We start from the raw sequence: 21,767 nt of genomic DNA on the forward strand, positions 1-21,767 counted from the left end.
GCAGAATATGTGCACAAATATAGGACAGACAGTCAATGATATCAGGGATGAAAACACTTCAAAATCAGTTTTTCACACAGAGATTTTCATAGTTGTAATTAATCTGTAACATCAGAGTATATCTATTCCTAGAGTTCTGTGCAAGCAACTGATACAGCTGGTGACAGATGTCATACCCAGCTTCTAACTAACCTGTAACTAATTCTCTTTAGAGAAAAACTACCCACATTAAAGACAGCTAAAGTGCTGTTTATGATACATAATTCACACACAGATAGAATAGATATTTAAAGTTCAGTATATTGGATGTTTCCAAGCAGAATATGTGCACAAATATAGGACAGACAGTCAATGATATCAGGGATGAAAACACTTCAAAATCAGTTTTTCACACCTGATTTGCAGCTCTTCTATCTGCCTGCAAAGAAACACCGGCTGATCCAGCTTCAGAGATAATGGCAACTAACTTTTTACCATCCATAAAAAGCTGCTTTTCATGCATGTTCACCATTTCCATTGTGACATCTTTTCTAAACATGTACAAAGAAATTCATAACCCATCTATTATGAAATGTTTATTAATTAGGGAGGCAAACAACAACTCACGTATTACGAGCCTGATAAGTTACACCCTTTCCGGTAGCAGCTCTCACAAGCATGCCTCTCCTTCCTGTCATTTCTGCAACTTTGTCAGGGCCTCCTAGCTGCATATAAATGACAATAATTGCAGTCAGGAAAGAGATAGCATTTTAAATAGAAAAAGAAATATCATCGAGGGAAATGTTCCAAAAAGTACACATTGTACCCAGAAGACAACTAAAGAAAAACTGGAACCTATGAGATAGATCCTAACGTCTGCATGTTTGACAGAGATACAAAAAACCTCGAAAAGAATTAACAGAGCACTAGTGTAAATACTTGTGAAATTATTATAGTCACGGATTATTTTGCCAAAAATTCTCAGCCTACCAGTTTAATTAGCTTTTATTTTGTCTAAAATTCTCAAGTATTATATGAAAACAATGTTTTAAATGTTAAAACATGCGAGTATACACCAACTAAAGTCAATACAAGTTTCCAAGATAGGAACCATCAATTATTAATCATCTTCTAAATCCAAGTCTTCCTTATCATTTTCAATACTATTACAGTTGTAGATTTCATTATTAGAAATTGAAATCGAAAAATGTTCTAATGCCTTTGTTCAGAGGGTATTTTTTGAAATCAATATATAGCACCACTAAGGTCACTATTTAGCCCACTACGTAATCAGCTACAGCCTTTACATTAAACCACTTCTCCACGGCAACCAGTGTAGCGGGCAGGGGCTGCTCCACTGCTATAGTGGCAATATAGTGTGCTATTTAAAACCCTGGTCTGAGAAAATGCACCAATCACACAGTATAGGCATCATCATCACACAATGAACTGATATTTTCCGGTCTCCCAGTGCATGTTTATAATTGCAAATGTTGGCTATAAAATTGTTCTTCACTATTACTTCTTGATCACAGGATTGACTACATAATTTTGATTTCCTCATTCATTTTAAAAAGGTAGATGGAATGGAACCAAAGAACTCAATATTTATATACTAAGCATACTTAATCAGATCCACCTCCAAACATTAAACTACTCCAGTCAATTAACATGGCATTGCACGAAATTTTCTATTCCAAAAAAAAAAAAAAACAGTCATCATCTTCTTTTGACTATCAAATAAAATAGGTCAAGACCATAGCTCAAATAATTCACATTCTATCTCTACAAACAACCAGCATCAAAATTGCTCCCACTTTACATAAGCAATCAATTGTATGACACCAGCCTAGCGAAATTCAACTTGGGATATTATTGATAAACCCAATGGCAAAAATGTTGTAGGGTGGAGATGGATATATACAATTAAGTGTAAATTTGATGGGAAATTAGATTTATACAAGGCAAGATTAGTAGCCAAGAGATAAACGTGAACCTATGGCCTTGACTATGAGGAGACATTTGCTTTTGTAACAAAATTGAATACAATAAGAATCATTCTCTTCTTGGCCACCCACTTTGGTCGTAATCCACAACAATTAGATGATAAAAATGCCTTCCTGCGTGGAGACCTAGAGGAGGAATTCTACATGGAGATTCCCCCAAGATTTGAATCTCATGGTAGAAAGAAAAAAGTGTGTATGTTGAAAGAGACTTGGTATGGCCTCAAACAATATCCCTGAGCGTGGTTTGAAAGATTTATTCAAGCGATGAAGTCCTTGGGATACGAAATTAAGTTGATCATACCCTATTCATAAAACATTCCACTAATAGAAAATTATCCCTTCTCCTAGTGTATTGTGATGATATGATTATTATAAGTGATGATGAGGTCATGAGGCAGAGAAACTAATTCTAAAAGAATAGCTGACAACTCATTTTGAGACGCAAGAGTTGGAAAAGCTCAAGTCTTTCCTTGGAATAGAGATTGGTCATTCCACAAAAGCACCTTTGTCTCAAAGGAAATATGTATTTCATCTTTTGAAGGAGACAAGGAAAACTGGGATGTAAGACCACAAGGGTGCCAATTGAGAAAAATCACAAGATTGAAAGTAAAGAAAGTCCACCTATAAGGAAGTCCCAAAGTTGTAGGGAAGCTCATATATTTATCACACACCAGGCCAAATATTGACTATGTTGTTATTGTGGCCACCCAATTTATGCATAACCCTCATCAGAGACACCTTTAGGTAGTTGAGAGGATTCACCATTATTTTAAGACAAGTTCAAGGAAGGGATTATTATCTAGAAAAGAAGGTTCGTTATCCATGTAGATATACATTGATGCTGAGTATGCAAAGTGAACCACAAATAGAAGATCCATTTCTAGTTAACGCATGTTTTTTGGTGGAAATCTGGTAACATGGAGAGGTAAAATGCCAAATGAAGTTGCTCGATCTAGTGTAGAAACTGAATATCAAGCTATGGGACATGGCAAGTGTAAAGGATTACAGATGAAAATTAATCTTGATGACCTCAGATAAATATGAGGGTCCTATGAAGTTGTTTTGTGATAACAATTCGGCTATCAACATTGCTCATAACCCAATTCAGCATGATAGAATCAAACACAGAATGATAGGCATTTCACCAAAGAGAAGTGGGATGGCATTCTTATAGTTACTGTTAAGATAATTCTATAAGATATAGTTTAGATATACTAGTTTATCTTCTCCTATTTTCTAGTTTAGTTTCCTTAGTCAGTTTTATCTAAATCCCTAAACTTTAGGGATTTATTATGTTTTATGCCTATTTATTTTATTGTACCCATTCAGATTCAATAATAAGAAATTATTCATATTCAAGTTGGTATCAGAGCACTCTCGTCCAGGAACCCTAATCCAGCCGCCAACATCTAGGGTTTTTGACTTTTGTCGGCAGTTGCCGGAGTTGACACCGCATGTACATTCAGAGGTCGCCGATCGGCCTCTCCATCACGAGCCACCACTAGCCGCTGTCACTTAAGTGATTCTGGAAAGGTTTATCTAAACAAGTCCTTCAAATAAGTGAAAAACTCTCACTATAGAATGAAATGAGATATCCAAGTATCAGAAACATAAAAGGGAATTAACATAAGAAAAAATTAAACAAGCAGGAATATCAAACCATAGTAGTCAATCGCGGTTGGAGTGGCCGCTATCGCGGCGCTCTAGAGCGGAGCGGCCTGATGCCGTAATTGTGATGCTGTCGCGTCTCAGATTCGTGTCACGGATGGAGTGGCCTCGTCAGTCACGGAGCGGCAAAAATCACAAAATCGCAGCACGTCTTGGACAGATCCTTCATTAAGGGTAAGTCTATAATTTGAATTGGGCTTTTTTTGCCCTAATTCTTCCTTTCTCCCTCTCGCGGAACCACTCTTCTTTTCTCAATGTCTCGCACTCCCTCTCCTCTCTCTCTTGGACACGATTCTCTCTCGGGGATGACCGACGACGCACTCCGGTTGTCATCTTCAGGCGTCTCTGTCAACGTCTCCTCCGGTCTGTCAATTCCGATGCTCATCCGGTCCATCTGTTCCGATGCAGAGAAAGAGAAGCCTGGGCTTGGGCCGGACATCCTAGGCAGGGAGTAAATCCTGGACGAAGAAGAAGAAGAAGAAGATGAGGAAAATGACCTCCCTCCCATTCGGCCTCCCGAGGCCGTGAAAGCCAAATTTGGATGGTACATTAACAAGAGGCCCACCAAGAGCGCGGCTAGGGCGGGTTTCTTGAGCGTCTTAAGCATGTCGGAGACGGTGGTGGCGAGAAGGTCCCAGGGGGATTGCGAGGTGGAGGCGTTCTATGGATTCCGCGAGGAGAGGCATGCGGAAGGATGGCGTCGTTTTGAGTCGGGTATGGGAGTGAATTTGTGGGGTTTTAGGAGGCGTGGAAGTGGGAGGCGTTGGCTTCGAGTAAGAGAGTTATCGGCATGGTCATGGAATTAAGGTGAATGAATGATAATGATAATTTGGGGAGATTGGAAATGTTAGAATAGCTTATTAGGGAAGCTTTTGTATTTAATATTATCTTGTTTTTGTATGTCTGTTCAACAATCCTAGGCTCTCAGCAGTCCTAGGCTCTTAGCCTTTTTCAGCCTATGTTGTATGTTTTTATATACTCAATCAAGTAATGAAGAAAGTGTGAGAAACACTTTTCCAAAACCATCTTAACATTCAAGTGGAAATATGAAATGATGGCATCACAATTGGCAGTGGAAGATTTGTGTGTAGGCTCTGGCCAGGTAGGCAACCATGGGCCATCATGCCATGGGATGGGAACCGCATCTCATCCCCAAATGTTTAATGCATGAATTTAGTGTTATTTTTTGTTTTTTTAGCTTTTATATATATATATATACATATATATTATTAATTATTTAATATATATATATATTAATATTAAAATAGCGGTTATCTCGCTCCGCGTCATCCCGCTATCCCATTTTTAGGGTCGACCGCTCCGCTCCGCTGTCCGGGATTGACTACTATGTATCAAACTATAAACACAAGAGTAAAGACCAGAAATTCCATAACAATATATAAATCAAACATTTTAGTTGTTCCACAACACCATTTCATCGATGCATAATATTAAAGTATCAACACGAGAAAAGACTGGATGTTCCAAAACTTGGTATACAACTAAAATATTTTAGTTGTACAACATCAAAAGGCCAGCATCTTTATTTCCTGCTCCCTTCCATCAATATTGTCAGTTTAAAATAAACTTTAAACATTGTATTTAAAGCATATTAACAAGGGTTATTCAAAGCAAGAATGTGAATCAAGCATATGATGACTACCTGGTCAATAATATCATCCAAAGGATTATTTGGAAGATCCAAAGAACGAATTATCTCTAATATTTTTGTCTTGCGTTCCAAGGCTGCATCATACCTGAAATAATGTAAGAAAACATTCATCCCTTCCATACTCTTTCATTTTCAATTTAACCCCTCCTAATTTTGTTGATAAAAGAAAATGTATCTTTTACAATCAGTTTCTTTAGTAATCAGTAATTCAACATATAATGATAATTTTTGCACCATCGAAACAAGACCCCAAGAACTCGAGAAATGTTTAAATTCTATACCTCTTCTGAAGTTCTGTTATGTAGGCCTGTCTTTGTTGAAGATATTCATCTGTTTTTTCCTTACACAAATGGCATGACCACTCTTCAGGAATCACATCACCAATTGGGGGCATCAAGCATGTGGAATGAACTAATTTACCACAGCAGGAACACTGTAACATCTTTTTCCTTTCCTGTAGGGAAAATTAAGTGATTCCTGCATCCCCAGTTTTAAAACAATTCAATTAAAAAGTAATACTAAGCAAAGCAAAACTACCTCCTCAGTAGTGCAAATTTCGCATATTTGAAACTCATCATCCGAGTCGGTAGATTCAATGGCAGAGTCAGCTGCACCAAACCAGTAGAATCTTAATAAAGTGCAAAACTAGCAAGTTCCAAATGACTTCCAAAACATCAAATTTCACACATTAAATTTTTACACATGATTTTTCAAGCTAGAAGATGAAGTGGGAAAATGCTTGAAATGTGAATTGTGACATCAAGTTGCCATCCAAACTCATTGTACAATACAGATACAAGACCAAGTGTTCCGTTGTTATAAATGTTCTTTTAGTGACAGATCCAGGGGAAAAAGCATGGGCCTCCCCCCTTCCCTTGATACCTTTCTCTGTGTGTGTGTGTCTGTGTATTCTTGTAATGTGGATTTTGACCTAACTCAATCCTACAAAACTAGTTCATAAGATGAGGATTACCCTCACTTATATAAACTATTAAGGCCAAATTACTAGTCGATATGAAATCTCAACAAAACTCATTCACATCAAGGACTAGACATCTCAAACTTTAAGTTTGCATTTTTAAGATGGCAAAAGAGCCTATCTTAGAGATTTTCATTGAATCTATAGGGCCACCAACTATCGAGTTGTTACTGAACCACTATCAGATGTCCATTTGTAAGTGTAAGGAGAATGAGTTAGAGATCCAACATCGACTAGTGATTTGGCCTTAATAGTGTATACAAGTGAGGGTAATTTTCACTTATAAGCCAATTTTATAAGGTTGAGTTAGGCTCATATCCAATCTCTTGATTATATTTATATGTGTGTGTATTAATTTTGTGAGATTTAATGAGTTTTAATTATTATTATAAAATTGTGAGATTATTATATTCAATATATTATTTTTTTTTTATTGTCATGTTTGTGAAACTAAAAAGCCTTTCAAAGTAGAATGAAAATGTAGAGGTTATAATATATGGAGTCTTTAATTAAAATCTTAGGGAGACAAATTATTTCTATTCCAATAGCATAAGAGAAACAAATAAGATGTGCTACATTACAACTCATGAATGCTTGGATTATTTTTGTTTTATGGAATTTTAAAAATGTTGTGCACCTCTTTCATTCCATTAACTATCTCAATGCATTGTAAAATAACGAATAAAATTTATAAGTATATTCTTACTATTCAACAATTTTTTTAAGAAATAATTATTACATTCTTTACGAATGTATAACTCCTTTACTAAATATTCTTTATATTTTTTTAAACAATCAGTATCTTATAAATTATAGATTTTTTATTGCTTGAAATAGAAAAATTTTCGGCAATAGAAATTTTCATTGTGTTGCACTTTTTTTATCATAGAAATAAAAAATAATTTAAATATTGTGTAAAAACCAGTAAATTTTTTGGTAGAAGTCATTATTTGTTAAATAATTATTTATTATAAGTGGAAAAAAATTATATAATAGCAAAGAACCCCCCCACCCCCCAAATAGATTGCTGGATCCGTCTCTGTTTGACATTAAAGAGCAAACAAAGGTGAAAATAGTAGCAAGATGAGAATTTTATGGTGAATGAATGAACATACCCCCAAAAAAAAGGATCAGGAACAGCTGCTTTTGAGAGAAAATTGTACAAGACCTATTGAGGGAAGGATGAGACAAACCCACCTATGGTGGTTTGGCCATGTAAAAGAGAAGACCAACTGTTTGCAGTATGAAAAGTGGATTGAATGGAAGATAGTCTGGTTACAAGGAAAAGGAAGACCAAAGAAAGAAGAGAAACAAAAGAAGAGAGATCATCTAAATGGTTTTTCTGAATATTTGACTTCAGAAATATCAAAATGGTTTCATTTGTTCAATTTAGCTAACCCAACATAGTGGGATATGGTCTTGGATATTGGTAGTAGTAGTAGTTGGGAAAAATGCCTTAATACCATACAAAGCTGAAGCAGTATTGAAACAAGTATAAGTGCATAAGATTCATCAAAATTTGTTTAAAAGAGACTCACTTTCAGATTCTTCATCACTTTCAACATCACTAGGAGGTTGCCACTTGGCTACTTTTCTGACCCTTCCTTTTACTGAAACATCAGGATTTGCAGAGTGCCTCTTCCTTTGGAGCTCTTTTACCCCATCCTCTCCTACAACACAAGAGCTACTAAATGCACAATAAAGAAAATAATAGAGAATCATTTAGCAAAACAAGTCTCAAACCTGGGAGAAGTTCAGGTTTTTCTGGTAATGGGTAATTTTCTTCCACAAATTTAAGCAGCAATTCTCGAGGACCAGAAACAAAGTCATCAAGTTCAGAACCCTATCCAAAAAATCATAAGCATGTCAGAAACTGAATCCCAGAAAACAAAATTGCTTTCATGTGGAAATATAGAGAATTCAAATACACACATATTTTGTCACAGCCTCCTCTGTCCTTGCTTCTCCAGTACTCTGAAGACCAATGACTACACATTTTTCATCAATTAATGCTTGCTTCGCTAGTCTCACACTAGCTGGTACTTTAGCAGACATACACATGTGTCTAAAGAAACGCTACAGCATTACAAGGAGAATTAACAAACAAAAGAGTCGATTAATATTAGCACACATAAAAGAGAATCAAAATACAGGTGTATCTTTACACACCACATAAACTTTAATACCTGGTGGCTTGCCCAGTATAATCGCCATAGTTGACTAGAATTAGGTTTATCATTTAGGAAAGCACTGGCAGACAGCAATTCTACTCGTAGTTCAGCCCAAAATTCTGCAGCTTTTTTATACATTTCCTAAGAAGTTTGGTATGAATAACAAGATCATCAGATGAAAAGGATAACTTAATGTATCTAAAGATAATACATATAACTATATATGTTATAATTATTATTATATGAAAAGAATGTCAAAACTGTCTGCAGCCAAGAGATATTTGTTGTTTTCTACAACTCCAATCCCTTTCTCTTACCATACTCAAAACAATGGCAAAAGGAATTAAATACACAAAAGACAGAGAGAAAGTACATTTCTAATTTGACATACTTAAATGTTGGTATTTGTTGATACACATATGTTAAGTCAAACGAAGCAATTTCCAGTAAGGTTTTGAATGAGAAAAATATAATACATGTTGTTACTTCTAACAAGTATGTTAGTGTTTCTGAAAAACATAAGTACAGGCAGGTTGAAGAACAGAATATGTGCATTTGCCAAGAAAAAGGAAGAATCGATAGCATACGAAGATGGGTGAAGACGAAGCAAAACATAAGAATCAAACAAAGCAAATCAAAGGATAGATAAAATATGAGATGTGCATCAAAATGAAAATGAAAGTGTGTCAATACAACCTAGAGCGCAACACAAAAACTCAGACGAAGAGTTGGTTAAAAATCAGAAGAAAGCAACTGCACGTCAAACGAAGGACAACACAGATTGAAAGACACGTCAGACAAAGAACAGAGTCTGTCCACCTATAATGTTGATCAGATAAAGAGAAATGTCAAAGCATTGAACTCAAATGCTCAGACAAAGGTCAAGATTGAGATGCATAGGATTAACAGACGCAGACGAAGAGTGTAACGCAAGCAATTAAAAGGCAAATCAAGGCAGCGTCTACAATAACTCAAATGCACTCAACGTAAAATGCGTGATCAAAGAGAAGAAAAGAAGAACTAAAGCACGCAAAAGCAAAAGCATGCATGTGTCAGAAAAAGTACATCACTTTTTCAAATAAGGACAACAATCTACAGCTATGTGACTAGAAAAGGACAAAAAGGTTTCTAGGTCTTTGCAAAATTCAGACACTGCTGCTATCAAGGCAAAGAAGACTTCACGCAAGGTCTATCATAGGAAGCAACATTTAATGCAAGAACTCAAGCATTAAATGGGTAGATTGAACTAGTCATGAACGATTATATTTGCTTCAACGGACACTTATAACGGGCAGATTCTATAAGACAATATATATATCACTATCTCAAACCTTGGAAGGTTGGCTTTTGGTTGGCCTTTTTGGCTTTGCATTTTAACCAAGTGATATCAAGCCCACGAAACAACGAAACTAGAGATAGAGCATATAGAGTCAAATGTATAGGATAACTATCTTTGTAGACTAAGGAGTTCCAAGCATGTGCATCTTAGGAACAAAAACCTTAGTGAGTGTACCAAACAAGTTCAGCCTAACATATATAAAGCCTGAAGAGACTAGGGAAATAATACTTGTAAAGCCTGGAGAGGTTTGTCAAAGAATACTCACTACGAGCCAGAAGTGACTGATTAAAGAATACTAGCGTTGATGAGTGAAGTCAACAGGCTAGGAGTTGGCTGATAATACTCACTGAGAGCCAGAAGTGGCTGAACAAAGAATACTAACGCTAGTGGTGAATCTAGCGGGCCAGATGTTGGTCGATAATACTCACTGAGAGCCAGAAGTGGCTAATCAAATAATACTAGCGTTGATAAGTGAAGTCAACGGGCCAGGAGTTGGTCAAGAATACTCACTGAGAGCCAGAAGTGACTGAGAAAAGAATACTAGCGTCTGCGAGTGAAGCTGACGAGCCAGGAGTGGTTGAGAATACTTGAGACTAGGAGTGGTCGTGACTTGGGTGGTCTATAATACTCACTGCTAGCCTGAAGAGGCTGAACAAACAATACTTGTACTTAATTGATTATCTAGTGGAACATGAAGGAGACTAGACGTATCTCAGTTTCAATGAACCAGTATAAAAATACTTGCAATAATTTTATGGTTCAGACACATTTTTATTTGATCGAGTTAATATACTAAAAACTTCGTCTAACGCTTATTGTTTATTAGAACTACCTTCAGACGAAAACCACATTTGTTCAACTTATTATTCTAAAGAACGTTTTCATTGAAGAAGTATTTTTCTCAAACAGACGATGAAATTTCCAGACGCAAAAATATATTGTTGAACCAATCTTGAGGAGTTCCATTGGCAATCACTTACATTATTTTACTAGACGAAAGACAACCATATTGCGAAAAGTTTTTATAATTCCTTTATTCACACACACACATATTCAACCCCTCTTCTATGTGTTTCTCATCTAACTTTAACATAAATATGACTCTGACATAAACAAGTGAAAAAGAGATTAAACACAAACCAATTGTCAGAAAAAGGAAAGGCTAATTACTTTATTGCATGTCACACAACTACAGACAGCCTGTGGAAACCAGTTGATGGAATTCCCTTTCTGTTAGGTTATACTTTACAGATTATTATTTTCAGAAGCCAGTCAACGTTTGCCCAGATAATTACCCACTTTCTTCTGTAAAACAATTACAACTTCGGTAAATAATAGCACAAGTAAACAATTGTGTCCCATACCATCATTTTTTCTTCTAGTGGTGCTTCAATAACTTCAAACTCTGCACCCTCATAGCTAAGTGTCCGACATAAGTACATACCCCTACAATAAGATAAATGAAGCAAAATGATATATCTCTCATAAGCATGTCTGTTCATTAAGGATGAGGCTTGGTGTGTGCACGAAAATATTATAACCTTGCTTTCATGTCCATGGCAACTAATTCAAGAGCTCCAACACCCCCTCTGTCAAGAGCACCTGGATGTATAAATTCAAATTGTTGACTTCAAAGACTTAAGAAATTCTTGAACATTCTATATTATGTCTCTATACGTAGTTGAAATTAAACAATCAAAATTTTGGTTATCTATCAATATATTCATAAATGTTTGAAGATAAATACATCATTAATTAGACAAGCATAATATACCTCCATAATGTTGCAGTAGTAAGTATATGGAAGGGGGAAAAAGTCCAACAATGTATTTATCCAAAATTTATTTATGAATGAAATAAATATAAAAGCATGTTCAAAAACAGATGAAGATTGCTAGTTAAATTGAATTTCATTAAGCACAGGAAAAGAGATAAGAAACTACCTAGAAATTCACGGAAATCAGCAAATGAAGTCCCATCTCCCCAAAGACCAAGTCGAACCATATAACCCATATTGCGCGGCTCAGATGCTCCAGTCGCTGAGCAATAAACAACACGAGCTTCAGGTAGTTTATCCTGTGAAATTAGACTGCAATAACTCAGAAACCACATTTTGTACCGATAATTTCATTGCTGAATATTGCAAAGTAATAATTTGACTTCAACATACATTAATGTGGATAAAGTAGGAGACACGCATATATATATACACACACTCTCGATAGAGAGGAGGGAAGAGAGTGCATAAGGAGACAAAGACTTTTAACAAATGGGGAAAAAAATAGTAGATAATTGTATAAAAGTCATTCATATATCAAAACATCAATATACTTCTCAAAAATTAAAATCATCCAAGTAGTATGTAGAAATATATCCAATGCCTACATTAATGTTCTGAATTATCTAATATATGAGTTATGTGAATATTAATACAAATTCAATGTGAGTTTTTATAATCATACCAAGTATAATCTATCAAAGGGTTAAAATTCATAACATTTTCAAAATTTGGGGAGGCAAAATTCGCCAAAAAATTAGAGTAAAATTTGCAACAAAGTGAAACTTTGGGGTCACAAAATACAATTATGCATAATGCTCCACTAGTATTTTAACTTACAATTGGCGAAGGGGAACAATTCTTAACATTCTCCAAATTTGGTGGAAAAATCCGCAAATAAAATTAATTGGGAGCAAAATTTGCGACAAAATGAAAGTTTGCAGAAAAAAAATGCAATTAAGCCTTTCAACAACTACAAAAAGACCATTTGCATTACCTTACAAATCAACCACCAATGTGCAAAAACCCCTTCACACATTCCTATGGCAGTTGGCAAAAACCCCCCATAGTAGTCATGGCAAGAATAGTCTACTTACACTTGTACAATGATGGACATATAGTCATATATCAATTATCAAGTTATCTGATAATGTATGTTGTTTTTTCAAAAGGGAAAGAAAAAAAAAATGGTGATACTGTGCATTTTGGACAGTAGGTCTAAGGATACTATTTTGTATCCATCCAACATCTCCTTCCATCTTTTCTCTTGTAACTGTGGCACTACACCGCTTCTTTCTAACAAAAGCTTCAATTACAGTGTGATGGAAAAACAAGAATGGTTGGGTATTATTATTTCAAATAGAAAATAAAAATTGGCAGATTAATCTCCAGCCTTCCTTTCCCAGCGAACAAGCTCCAAAATACAACTAATAGAAAAACACCCAAAGCATATCTCCCAAACTACACTATATTTATTATCATCTCCCTCAACTAACTCCCTGAAATAGATAAAGGCAGATAAATCCTAAAGATAAGCTATGACAACACCATAAAAATACCATAATCCTTAAATAAATCCTAAAGATAAACTATGATAGCATAATTCAAATGACATAATCATAAACTAAATTCACTAATTTTAGACAGCACAACAAAAGCTTCATAATAGAGTACAAATATTGATAAAAAAAAATAATTAGAGTACAAAAACACTGTGATACTTTGAGGCTTCAAAAAAAATGGTATTATGGGGCCTAAGGGGACCTATCAACATTTATCCAATTGTCTTATCCTTGTTTGCTTCAAATGCACGAACATGGCAATTTGGATTTATTGCTTGTGTGAATGTTTGCATACTAGTTTAAAATCACGTTTAACGGGAAAACACATGTTCCAATGCAAAAAAAAGAAAAAGCTTGTGAGTGTAGTTTTTATTTTCAACCCCAATGTGTTCAACACAACTAGTTCCCAAACACACTCTATGTTGTTTGCAACCCACATTAGGGAACAAGTACGAAAGGGATTTGAGAATATCATGTAAAATGGATGGTTAGATCCTACAAAGCCCAGATACTCCAAAAATGGAAAAGTATCAATGTCGCACCCATGTTGGATATTGATACTCCTAGGATACTTCTTGATACGTGTCATAAAAGTATCCAATCCTTTTTTAATTTTTTTAACCTTTTTTTCTCGAATACTTCCTTGATACTTATTGGATACTTCTAGATATGTATTTGAAAAGTATCCAAAAAGCCTGTCTTAAGCTTTTTGTACATTCGCATTTTTTGCAATGCTGCAAAAGGAATTGGAGTACATACTCCTTTATTCATTGTATGAAGAAAAACAAAATAGATCCAAAAGGGTAGAAGATTTGGTTTATGTGCATTTCAACCTTCAACTTTCGTCTATGAAAGATGAAGGGCACAAAAAGGAGACTAGGTTGTGGGACATCGGTAGAGATATACATCATCCACTTGATGATGATGTTAGACTTCTTGAACTGGCAAAGTTGTCTCTTAGTGAACCAAACTTTTTCTCGATGATGGTAACAGGAGCGAAGAAAGTGATACAATTAACATTTGGCAGTAATTTGGTAATGATGCTTGTGAGTCATAGGCTATTGAATTGAACCAATATTAGTTTTAAGTTCAACCAAAGATGTTTTTATTAATATAGTTAACTTGATATGGTCAAAAACAGTATTTTTTGTTGTTATGAATCTTATGAAGACAAATATCTTTTTTGTAAATTATAACCATCATAGTTATAAATTAATGAGAAAGAATTAATGTCTCTTCTTTACCAATATTCTACATCTATATAAATTTTTCTGTAAAGTTTTATTGACATATCCAAAATGTATTGTATCATAAATTTTAAAAAAAATGTCGTATTCCCATATCCGTGTTGTTTCATACCCATGTCGTAATTAATATATGGGCTTCATAGGTTACATGTATTAAACCATGCCACTAGGCTCCAGCAAAAATTGAATTTTCAGTAAAATCATAAGAGAGTTTCCTTGATTAGGTGTGAACAAACAATGAGACCATATTGTTAGTTGGGAACCTTATTTTTTGATTCAGGATGAAGGAGGATTAGGATTTGAGAATCAGGTATCTAAAACATTGCTATATGGCCTAAATGGTTATGATGTTTGCATTCTACTTAGCAATACCAAGTAATTAATAGCAAGTATGATCCATATTATAATGGGTAGCATACTGGGATGCAAATCCAATTATAACTGCACCTCACCCAAGTCTTTGGAAGTTTATTTCACACGGATATGTTTCTTTTCCACAACTGGTTTTAAACTGCTTCTGCTAAAAAAATTTAGAATATTCATTTTGGCACTGTACTTGTGCTACAAGTTGCATAAACTAGCCATATTAAATCAGACCACTGTTATCTTTCTTTCTGGTAAGATATCACTTCTACACTATTCACTCCAATTCACCTTATTAAAAATATTCTGAAAGCTACTACATATAAAAATAACAAATGAGGGTTAAAGTAAACCAAATATATGTTAAAGAACAGAAAAAATATATCATCTGGATGAATGAAGACCCAACTCAACATAAATTCACATCAGAAAACAAAAAATAATATAGAAACATTTGGTCACTGTCTCAAGAAATAGGAATGAAGAACAAAACCTGGATATCAAGCACTGCTTCTCCGGTTCGTGTTGGTTGACTACCAGATTCAGGGACCAAATTTTTTGCCTTGTGACACTACAATGAACCATTTAAACCTCGGTAACAAAAAGGTGAAAAAATAAAATTGAATCCAAGAAGCACTTGGAATAACAATTAATGTCCGTCAAAATAAATATTGGAATTACCAATTAACATCAGAAAATATTTACATACCTCATCAAAAATTATAAGACCATCAAACCCTGGTCCACACCACTGTACAAGCTGCTGGAGACGAGTACGGCCTTTCTCAGAAGATGCTATGAGGCTATTGTACGTCGAGAAAATAACTCCCTCCTTGACCCCAACAGACTTCGAATCAAGCTTAGAGTAAGGCAGTTTGTTCAAAGGATGCACTGGATAGAGGAAAAGAAAAGTAAAATATTTAAATTAGTCTACATAAAAAACACCTGAAATTGGCAGCAAGCAAAAGAAAATTTCGCGCAGGAAGATAAAGAAACAAATAACTTTCTCTCTTTCAATAAAAAACATGAATAGACTAAAGAATTCAGAGAATTTGAGAGAGAAACTGAAAAACTGATATTGAAGTTCTGATTCTTTAAAACCTATAGATAAAAATTTATAGGGTACATAGAGAGTAGTGCAGTGACTAACTGCCTACATCAGAAATAACAGCTGGCAGTAACTCACTCTTCTTAGCTGGCAAAGAACTAACAACTAATACAACAATATATTGTACAAAACAGAAGTGAAATAAACCATAAAACTGTGTATAATATCATAGAAGTAAGAATGTGCATGAGCAGGATACTGACAAACGATCTGTCATAAGGCGGCCAATGCATATGATACAAAGCAACAGCAGGGAATGGAGGGAGCATAGAACTACCAGTACAATCTATATATATTGTAGACTATGAAGCACTGGCTCTAACACAGACACGCACACAACACCGACATCAGAACATGGCTAATGTCCAAAATATAGGACATGGGGACATGGCATACATATATATATATAATTATCATGACAAAAATCTAAACTGAGAAATAAAATTTATATATATTCACCTTCAAAGTTCTTAAACTTTGCAGTTTTATTATGATAATGACCCTTAGAAAATAAATCATATCTCTCAAAAGTTAAAAACTTAGTAATTCAAATGAAAACAAGCCTCACAAAAACTTAAAGAGGATGTCACGAGTCTTGCAATATTTATAAATAAGTTTACTTTAAAAATTTATAATAGAAGTGTTAGATTAGTGTTTAGCTAAGTGCAAGTGTCGACTCAATTTCTTGACTCATGTCCAAGTCGTATCAAAAAGGTATCTTAGTTGCGTCAAAGAGGTGTCCAATTTGTGTCGGAAAAGTGCCCGAACCAAAAATAAAATAATAATTGTGACACAGTGGAAAGGTGTTAGACACGTGTCCAAGGTGTGTCTAATAAGTGTCGTGTCCAAAATGTGCCGAACGGTGTTCTGTACATCTGTCCATGCCTCAAATTGTAAAATCTGTAATTAGCCATATGATAAAGATATTTGTGTTAAGGTAACAATTGGTATGGTACACATACAAAATGGAATCCCCTAACGGAATAAAAAAGCACTACTTTTCTTTTTAATCTTATGCCCTGATCTGTTCAATTTTTAAAATGCACCAAACACAAAACAGAACCCATTGGATTAGGATTAAAATATAGAGTACAGAAATAAGAAATAGGAAGAATAAAAATAAAAGACAAATAGAGTCCAAAATGTGTTGTTTGGATGGATTAAGATAAGAAAAACCAATGGAGAAATTTCTCCTCACTTTTTTGAATAAGTGGAAAATAGTGTATATATATAAAGTGAATATTTTTATACTAGTTAAAAAATTATTTTTTTACTGTATTGTTTCTTCTTAACATGAAAATATTTTAAAACAAAATGTTATTTAAAAAATTATTTATTTTTAAGAAAAATAAATGGAAAAGATAGAGATCATCTACCCCCATTTCAAGCAACTTTTGGGGGGGGATTTTTTCTGGTGGACCCCACAAAAAAAAAAAAAAAACTTCTTTACCATTTCTCCTTTTTAACCAAATGGTGGAAATCTGGAATTTCAATCATATCTCCCTCCTTTCAATTTCCTTCTTGTCTATTTCCGTAGAAAGAATGGTAAGACTATATATCCATACATACATACATACATACATAAATACATATATATATATACATCAACTAAAAAAATCCATAATGAGAATTATATTTTGCATTAGTTATGTAACACAGTGGGCAAACAGATTAATAGATACACCACAGATGTAGAAAACACAGCCTTATCTGCATAAAATTTTCAAGGAAATACCTTCAATGCATGCCGCACCCACATCATCCAAGTCTCTTCTAGCATCAAACTTCAAGTCAGAACCAACAGAAACCCATCTGTGTAAGATCATCATGACAAAAGCATCAAAACAATTAAACTACGAGAGAATATCCAGACAACAAGCTGAACTTACAAACTTGAAATATGTTCAGACACACAGTATTAAGATACATTCAAAGCATGAATTAACATTTATCTCAATTTTCAATAACACACAAGCATGATTGCATGGAGATCATGACCTAAACTTACAATGCTTTTCTCCTTCTGTGATGCCAGTTCTCCCAAATTAGCCCTGCAATTGTTCGACCTTTACCTACACCAGCTCCATCTCCAATAAAGAATCCTGCCCTAGATCCATTTGGGAGGTGTTGAAGGTGTCTCTGTCATTAAAACTAACATCATACACAAGAAAGGAAAAGCTAAACATAACCATATACTGCCAATTATATCATAGAAGAAACCTGACAAGCATAGACCAATGTCTCAATTTGCAAGCATGATAAAGCCTTTGAACTTTCCAAATCATCTTTAATTTTTGGATCATAAGTTGGCTCAGGTGGCTGTACTGCAGACAAGGAAGATGTCTCGACAACAGGATCTGGGTGAGGAGGTCCAATAGATACTTTTGGTGGGCGCTGCACAAGGAGACATCTTAATACCACTAAACTGTGCTTGAATAACTTGAAATAACAAATGAATTGATAATTCAGTCGAATAAAAGTTCTAGCACTCAATGCTGTCAAAAGAAGGCAATTAGTAACTCACATAATCTGTAAATGTCTCTCCAACCATGCCACCTTCATCTTCATCCCGCTCCACTTCAACAGCAACCTGATTTAATTTGATGGAGATTGGAGAATAAAAAAAAATATAGATATAAGGAAAAATAATATACGAAAACAAAAGTTTTAGCTCAGAGTAAAAAAACTATTACACTTCATATTCCAGCCCATACTTTTGTTAAACAAAGCAAGTGTAAAGTTTTTTTTGTCCTATCACACCAGCTCACTAGGCCAAAGACTAATCTCCCTCATGATACTGTAATTGTCACTAGCCTAACAATCTTTCGCACAAGAATCAAACATGAGTTCCCACTACAGCTTAAAGTTATTTAATTCCAAATTTTCCAACTCCCTACTTTCTACCTACACAACCAAGGTTTGGATGAAGGGATTTGCAGGAAAGGGAAGGATGGTTAAATTCCCATATCTAAATGCACCAAGTTATAAAATGTTTATAAAATTGAATAAAGGATGATTGAATGTTCACATGATAATCTATCATTCTATTCCTTCTTATTTAAAAGAAAAAAAAAATCCTCAAATAAGGAGAACATCTAATCAAAGCGAAAAATTATTCCTCCCTTCATCTAACCTACAAATCCTTCCATCCAAATGAAAACAGATCAAAGACCAATAAGGCTTGTGTTTTGTCAATGAATCATTGATTGCTTCAGACCGACAGCTATATAATTGTAAAATTTCAAGACCCTTGAACAATATTACTTCTTTGTAGAAAAATTCTAATTCCAAATTTACAATGCATGAAATTTCTATTAATAACAGTTCTGCACCTACCAAAGCAATGACACTATACATCTTCACCCTAAATGTGCATGAGATGGACCAAATACGCAATAAGCCCAACAACAGAGAAACATGGAAGGACACAATCAGTACCTTAACAAGTCAACTCATTACCAACGCACTTCCCACTTATCTCATTAACAATTTACCACAAAAATAAAATAGCACATCCTACTCCATCTTTGTAATGTTTGTCCATCCTTGTTAACATATTTATTTTATCAACAATCAAGCATATATTCTACTTCCTACTTGTGATGCTTGTTCATTCTAACATCTTTACCTTTTCAATTATCAAGCACATTCTCCTTCCATTTTGAAATGAACACTTATCCTTGCTAACAGCTTTACCCTATATCAACCAACTATGAAGCATATTCTACTTCCTTTATATAATGTTTGTTCATCCTTGTAAGCTAAACTATCATATCATGATATCAACTAGCATCACGCCTCACTATACACACTCCATACCAACCAAGAAATCCTACACCCACATAACTAATTATCGAGCATATTCTACTTCCTTTTCACAATCCTAGTTCAACCTAATAAGCGACATTTACCATTTCAATTTTCATCACACCTATTGTACATCCTCCATATCCATCAAGACATGATATAATAAAGTACACATAGAATCCCATTATCACCCATACCAAGTTTACAGAGAAAAGCATCCTCTATACAATCCTAGTTCGTCCTCATTAACATCTTTACCTTATCAACTATCAGGCATATTCATATTCTACTTCATTGTTTTCTCCGTCCTTGTTAGCAACATTACAATATCAACCACCCTCACAATCACACTTCATTTCATATGTCCCCAAAATCAATCAAGACGAACTAAAGTACACATAAAAGCCCCACTGTGACCTAAAATCACACTGCACAGTAACATTATAACATTATAATATCAACCACATTCACAATCACACTTTATTCTGTATCTCCCCAATATCAATCAAGACGAACTTAAGTACACATAGAAACCCTACTGTAACCTAAAATCAGACTACACAGTAAACCAGTGGCGCAATTGCTTCGCAATTTCCGAAATTCGTTGAAAAGCAGAATAGGAGCGAGGCAAACCTCGTTAACTTCTTCGGGCGGCGGCGCGACGGGGAAGAACTGCTTGACCTTGGAGACATCGACGGCGAGGTCAACGTGGCACTGAGGGCAAGAGAAGCGCGCGAGGCCGTGAGGGACGTTGAGGATGGCCTTGCACGAGGCGCAGGGAAGCTGGATCTTAGTTGGATCAATGCCGTGCGCCGGAGCCGATGGCGGCTGCAACGGCGGAGCGGAGGTCGGAGGAGCCCGCGGCGGCGTGGCCGTGTCGTCCGCCTTAGGCATGAGCTCCGGCGGGAGCATCTGCGGCATTCGGCAGGTAGGGCACGCGAACTCGGTCAGGCCGGGGGCCACGGAGAGGATCATGCGGCAGCCGGCGCACCGCACGCGGACGCTCTCGGTCGGCTGAGGCGGCGGCGGCGGCGGAGTCGTCGGTTGCGGTGGCGCTAGCGGCGGTGGAGGCGGAGGCGGAGGCGCGGATGGCTGTGTCATTTTGGGAGGAGAGAGCGCGAAAGGGTTTTCTTTGGGGGAAATTGTGTTTGGCGGGCAGGGAAGGTTTCTTTTCTTTTTATCTTCCTTTGCTCTCTCTCTCTCTTTCTCTGCTTTTGGTTGTGTTGTGATTGGTTTTGGTGTTAGTGTGTTTGGGAATGAGCCCAAAAGGATCTCTCTTATTGTCGAAGTTGGGAAATGGGAATGGATATCGGGGAGTGTAGTTTTTGGGGAAGTTGGGCTCACTTCTTTCGAGCCGGGAAACTGGCACGTGACACTCACGTGTTCTTTATTTTTTATTTGGCTTAAATATGTTTTTAATCCCTCAAATTTAGGATAAATTTGTTTTTGGTCCCTCAAATTTAAAATTGTTGGTTTTATTTCCTATAATTTCAAAAAATCTTATTTTAGTCCTTATATTCAAATTTTATTAAAAAATTTATCAAACATTATTGCATAAAATCTACCTATTGGTATCCCTATTAAATCCGGTTGATATTGCATAACTGTCTTAATTAGTCATTTTCAAATATGTTATTGGTGACCTAAGCAACTAAAACAAGATTTTTGAAAATTACAAGGATTAAAAACAACAATTTTAAATTTGAGGGACCAAAAATAAATTTATCTTAAATTTGAAGGACTAAAAATATATTTAACCCTTTTTATTTTTTCCTTTCCATTTGCACGTGGGATGTGGCTTTGGACTAGCAAGTATTAGGGATGGCAACGGAGCGGGGCGGGTACGGGTTTCATGATACCCGTCCCCGTCCCCGCGACCGAAACTCATACCCGTCCCCGTCCCCATACCCGATGGGTATGAAATTTTTATCCCATCCCCGTCCCCGTCGGGTATCGGGTATACCCGTACCCGTTAAATTTTTTTTTTACAATTTTTTTTCAACTTATCTTCACGCCAGTCACGGGCATCTACATCACAAGCTCTGCACAACACCTTGGTCTGTTCAACCTCACCAACAACGAAAACGCT

The 21,767-nt window shown here is 35.6% G+C and overlaps 1 protein-coding gene across 1 annotated transcript in view; it reads right to left on the bottom strand.

Annotated features, from left to right (window-relative positions):
- The window catches only part of EMB1135 (RING/FYVE/PHD zinc finger superfamily protein), a 34,089-nt gene extending 13,116 nt beyond the window's left edge, over positions 1-20,973 (bottom strand). Inside the window, exons 1-19 of the mRNA XM_083062281.1 lie at positions 20,312-20,973; positions 18,396-18,461; positions 18,092-18,265; positions 17,880-18,010; positions 17,607-17,683; positions 15,473-15,654; positions 15,257-15,334; positions 11,758-11,890; positions 11,356-11,416; positions 11,179-11,260; positions 8,491-8,616; positions 8,237-8,380; positions 8,048-8,147; positions 7,843-7,974; positions 5,863-5,933; positions 5,607-5,779; positions 5,317-5,410; positions 607-704; positions 395-530 (exon numbers count right to left, since the gene is read on the bottom strand). Of these exons, the coding sequence (XP_082918407.1) occupies positions 395-530; positions 607-704; positions 5,317-5,410; positions 5,607-5,779; positions 5,863-5,933; positions 7,843-7,974; positions 8,048-8,147; positions 8,237-8,380; positions 8,491-8,616; positions 11,179-11,260; positions 11,356-11,416; positions 11,758-11,890; positions 15,257-15,334; positions 15,473-15,654; positions 17,607-17,683; positions 17,880-18,010; positions 18,092-18,265; positions 18,396-18,461; positions 20,312-20,779 (2,526 nt within the window). The 5' untranslated portion in view covers positions 20,780-20,973. The remainder of the gene's footprint in view (positions 1-394; positions 531-606; positions 705-5,316; positions 5,411-5,606; positions 5,780-5,862; positions 5,934-7,842; positions 7,975-8,047; positions 8,148-8,236; positions 8,381-8,490; positions 8,617-11,178; positions 11,261-11,355; positions 11,417-11,757; positions 11,891-15,256; positions 15,335-15,472; positions 15,655-17,606; positions 17,684-17,879; positions 18,011-18,091; positions 18,266-18,395; positions 18,462-20,311) is intronic.
- Between the last annotated feature and the right edge of the window lie 794 nt (positions 20,974-21,767).

This window comes from Cajanus cajan, chromosome 8 (genome assembly GCF_000230855.2).
Source record: "Cajanus cajan strain Asha chromosome 8, NIPB_CcT2T_4, whole genome shotgun sequence".
NCBI classification, from domain to species: Eukaryota; Viridiplantae; Streptophyta; class Magnoliopsida; order Fabales; family Fabaceae; genus Cajanus; species Cajanus cajan.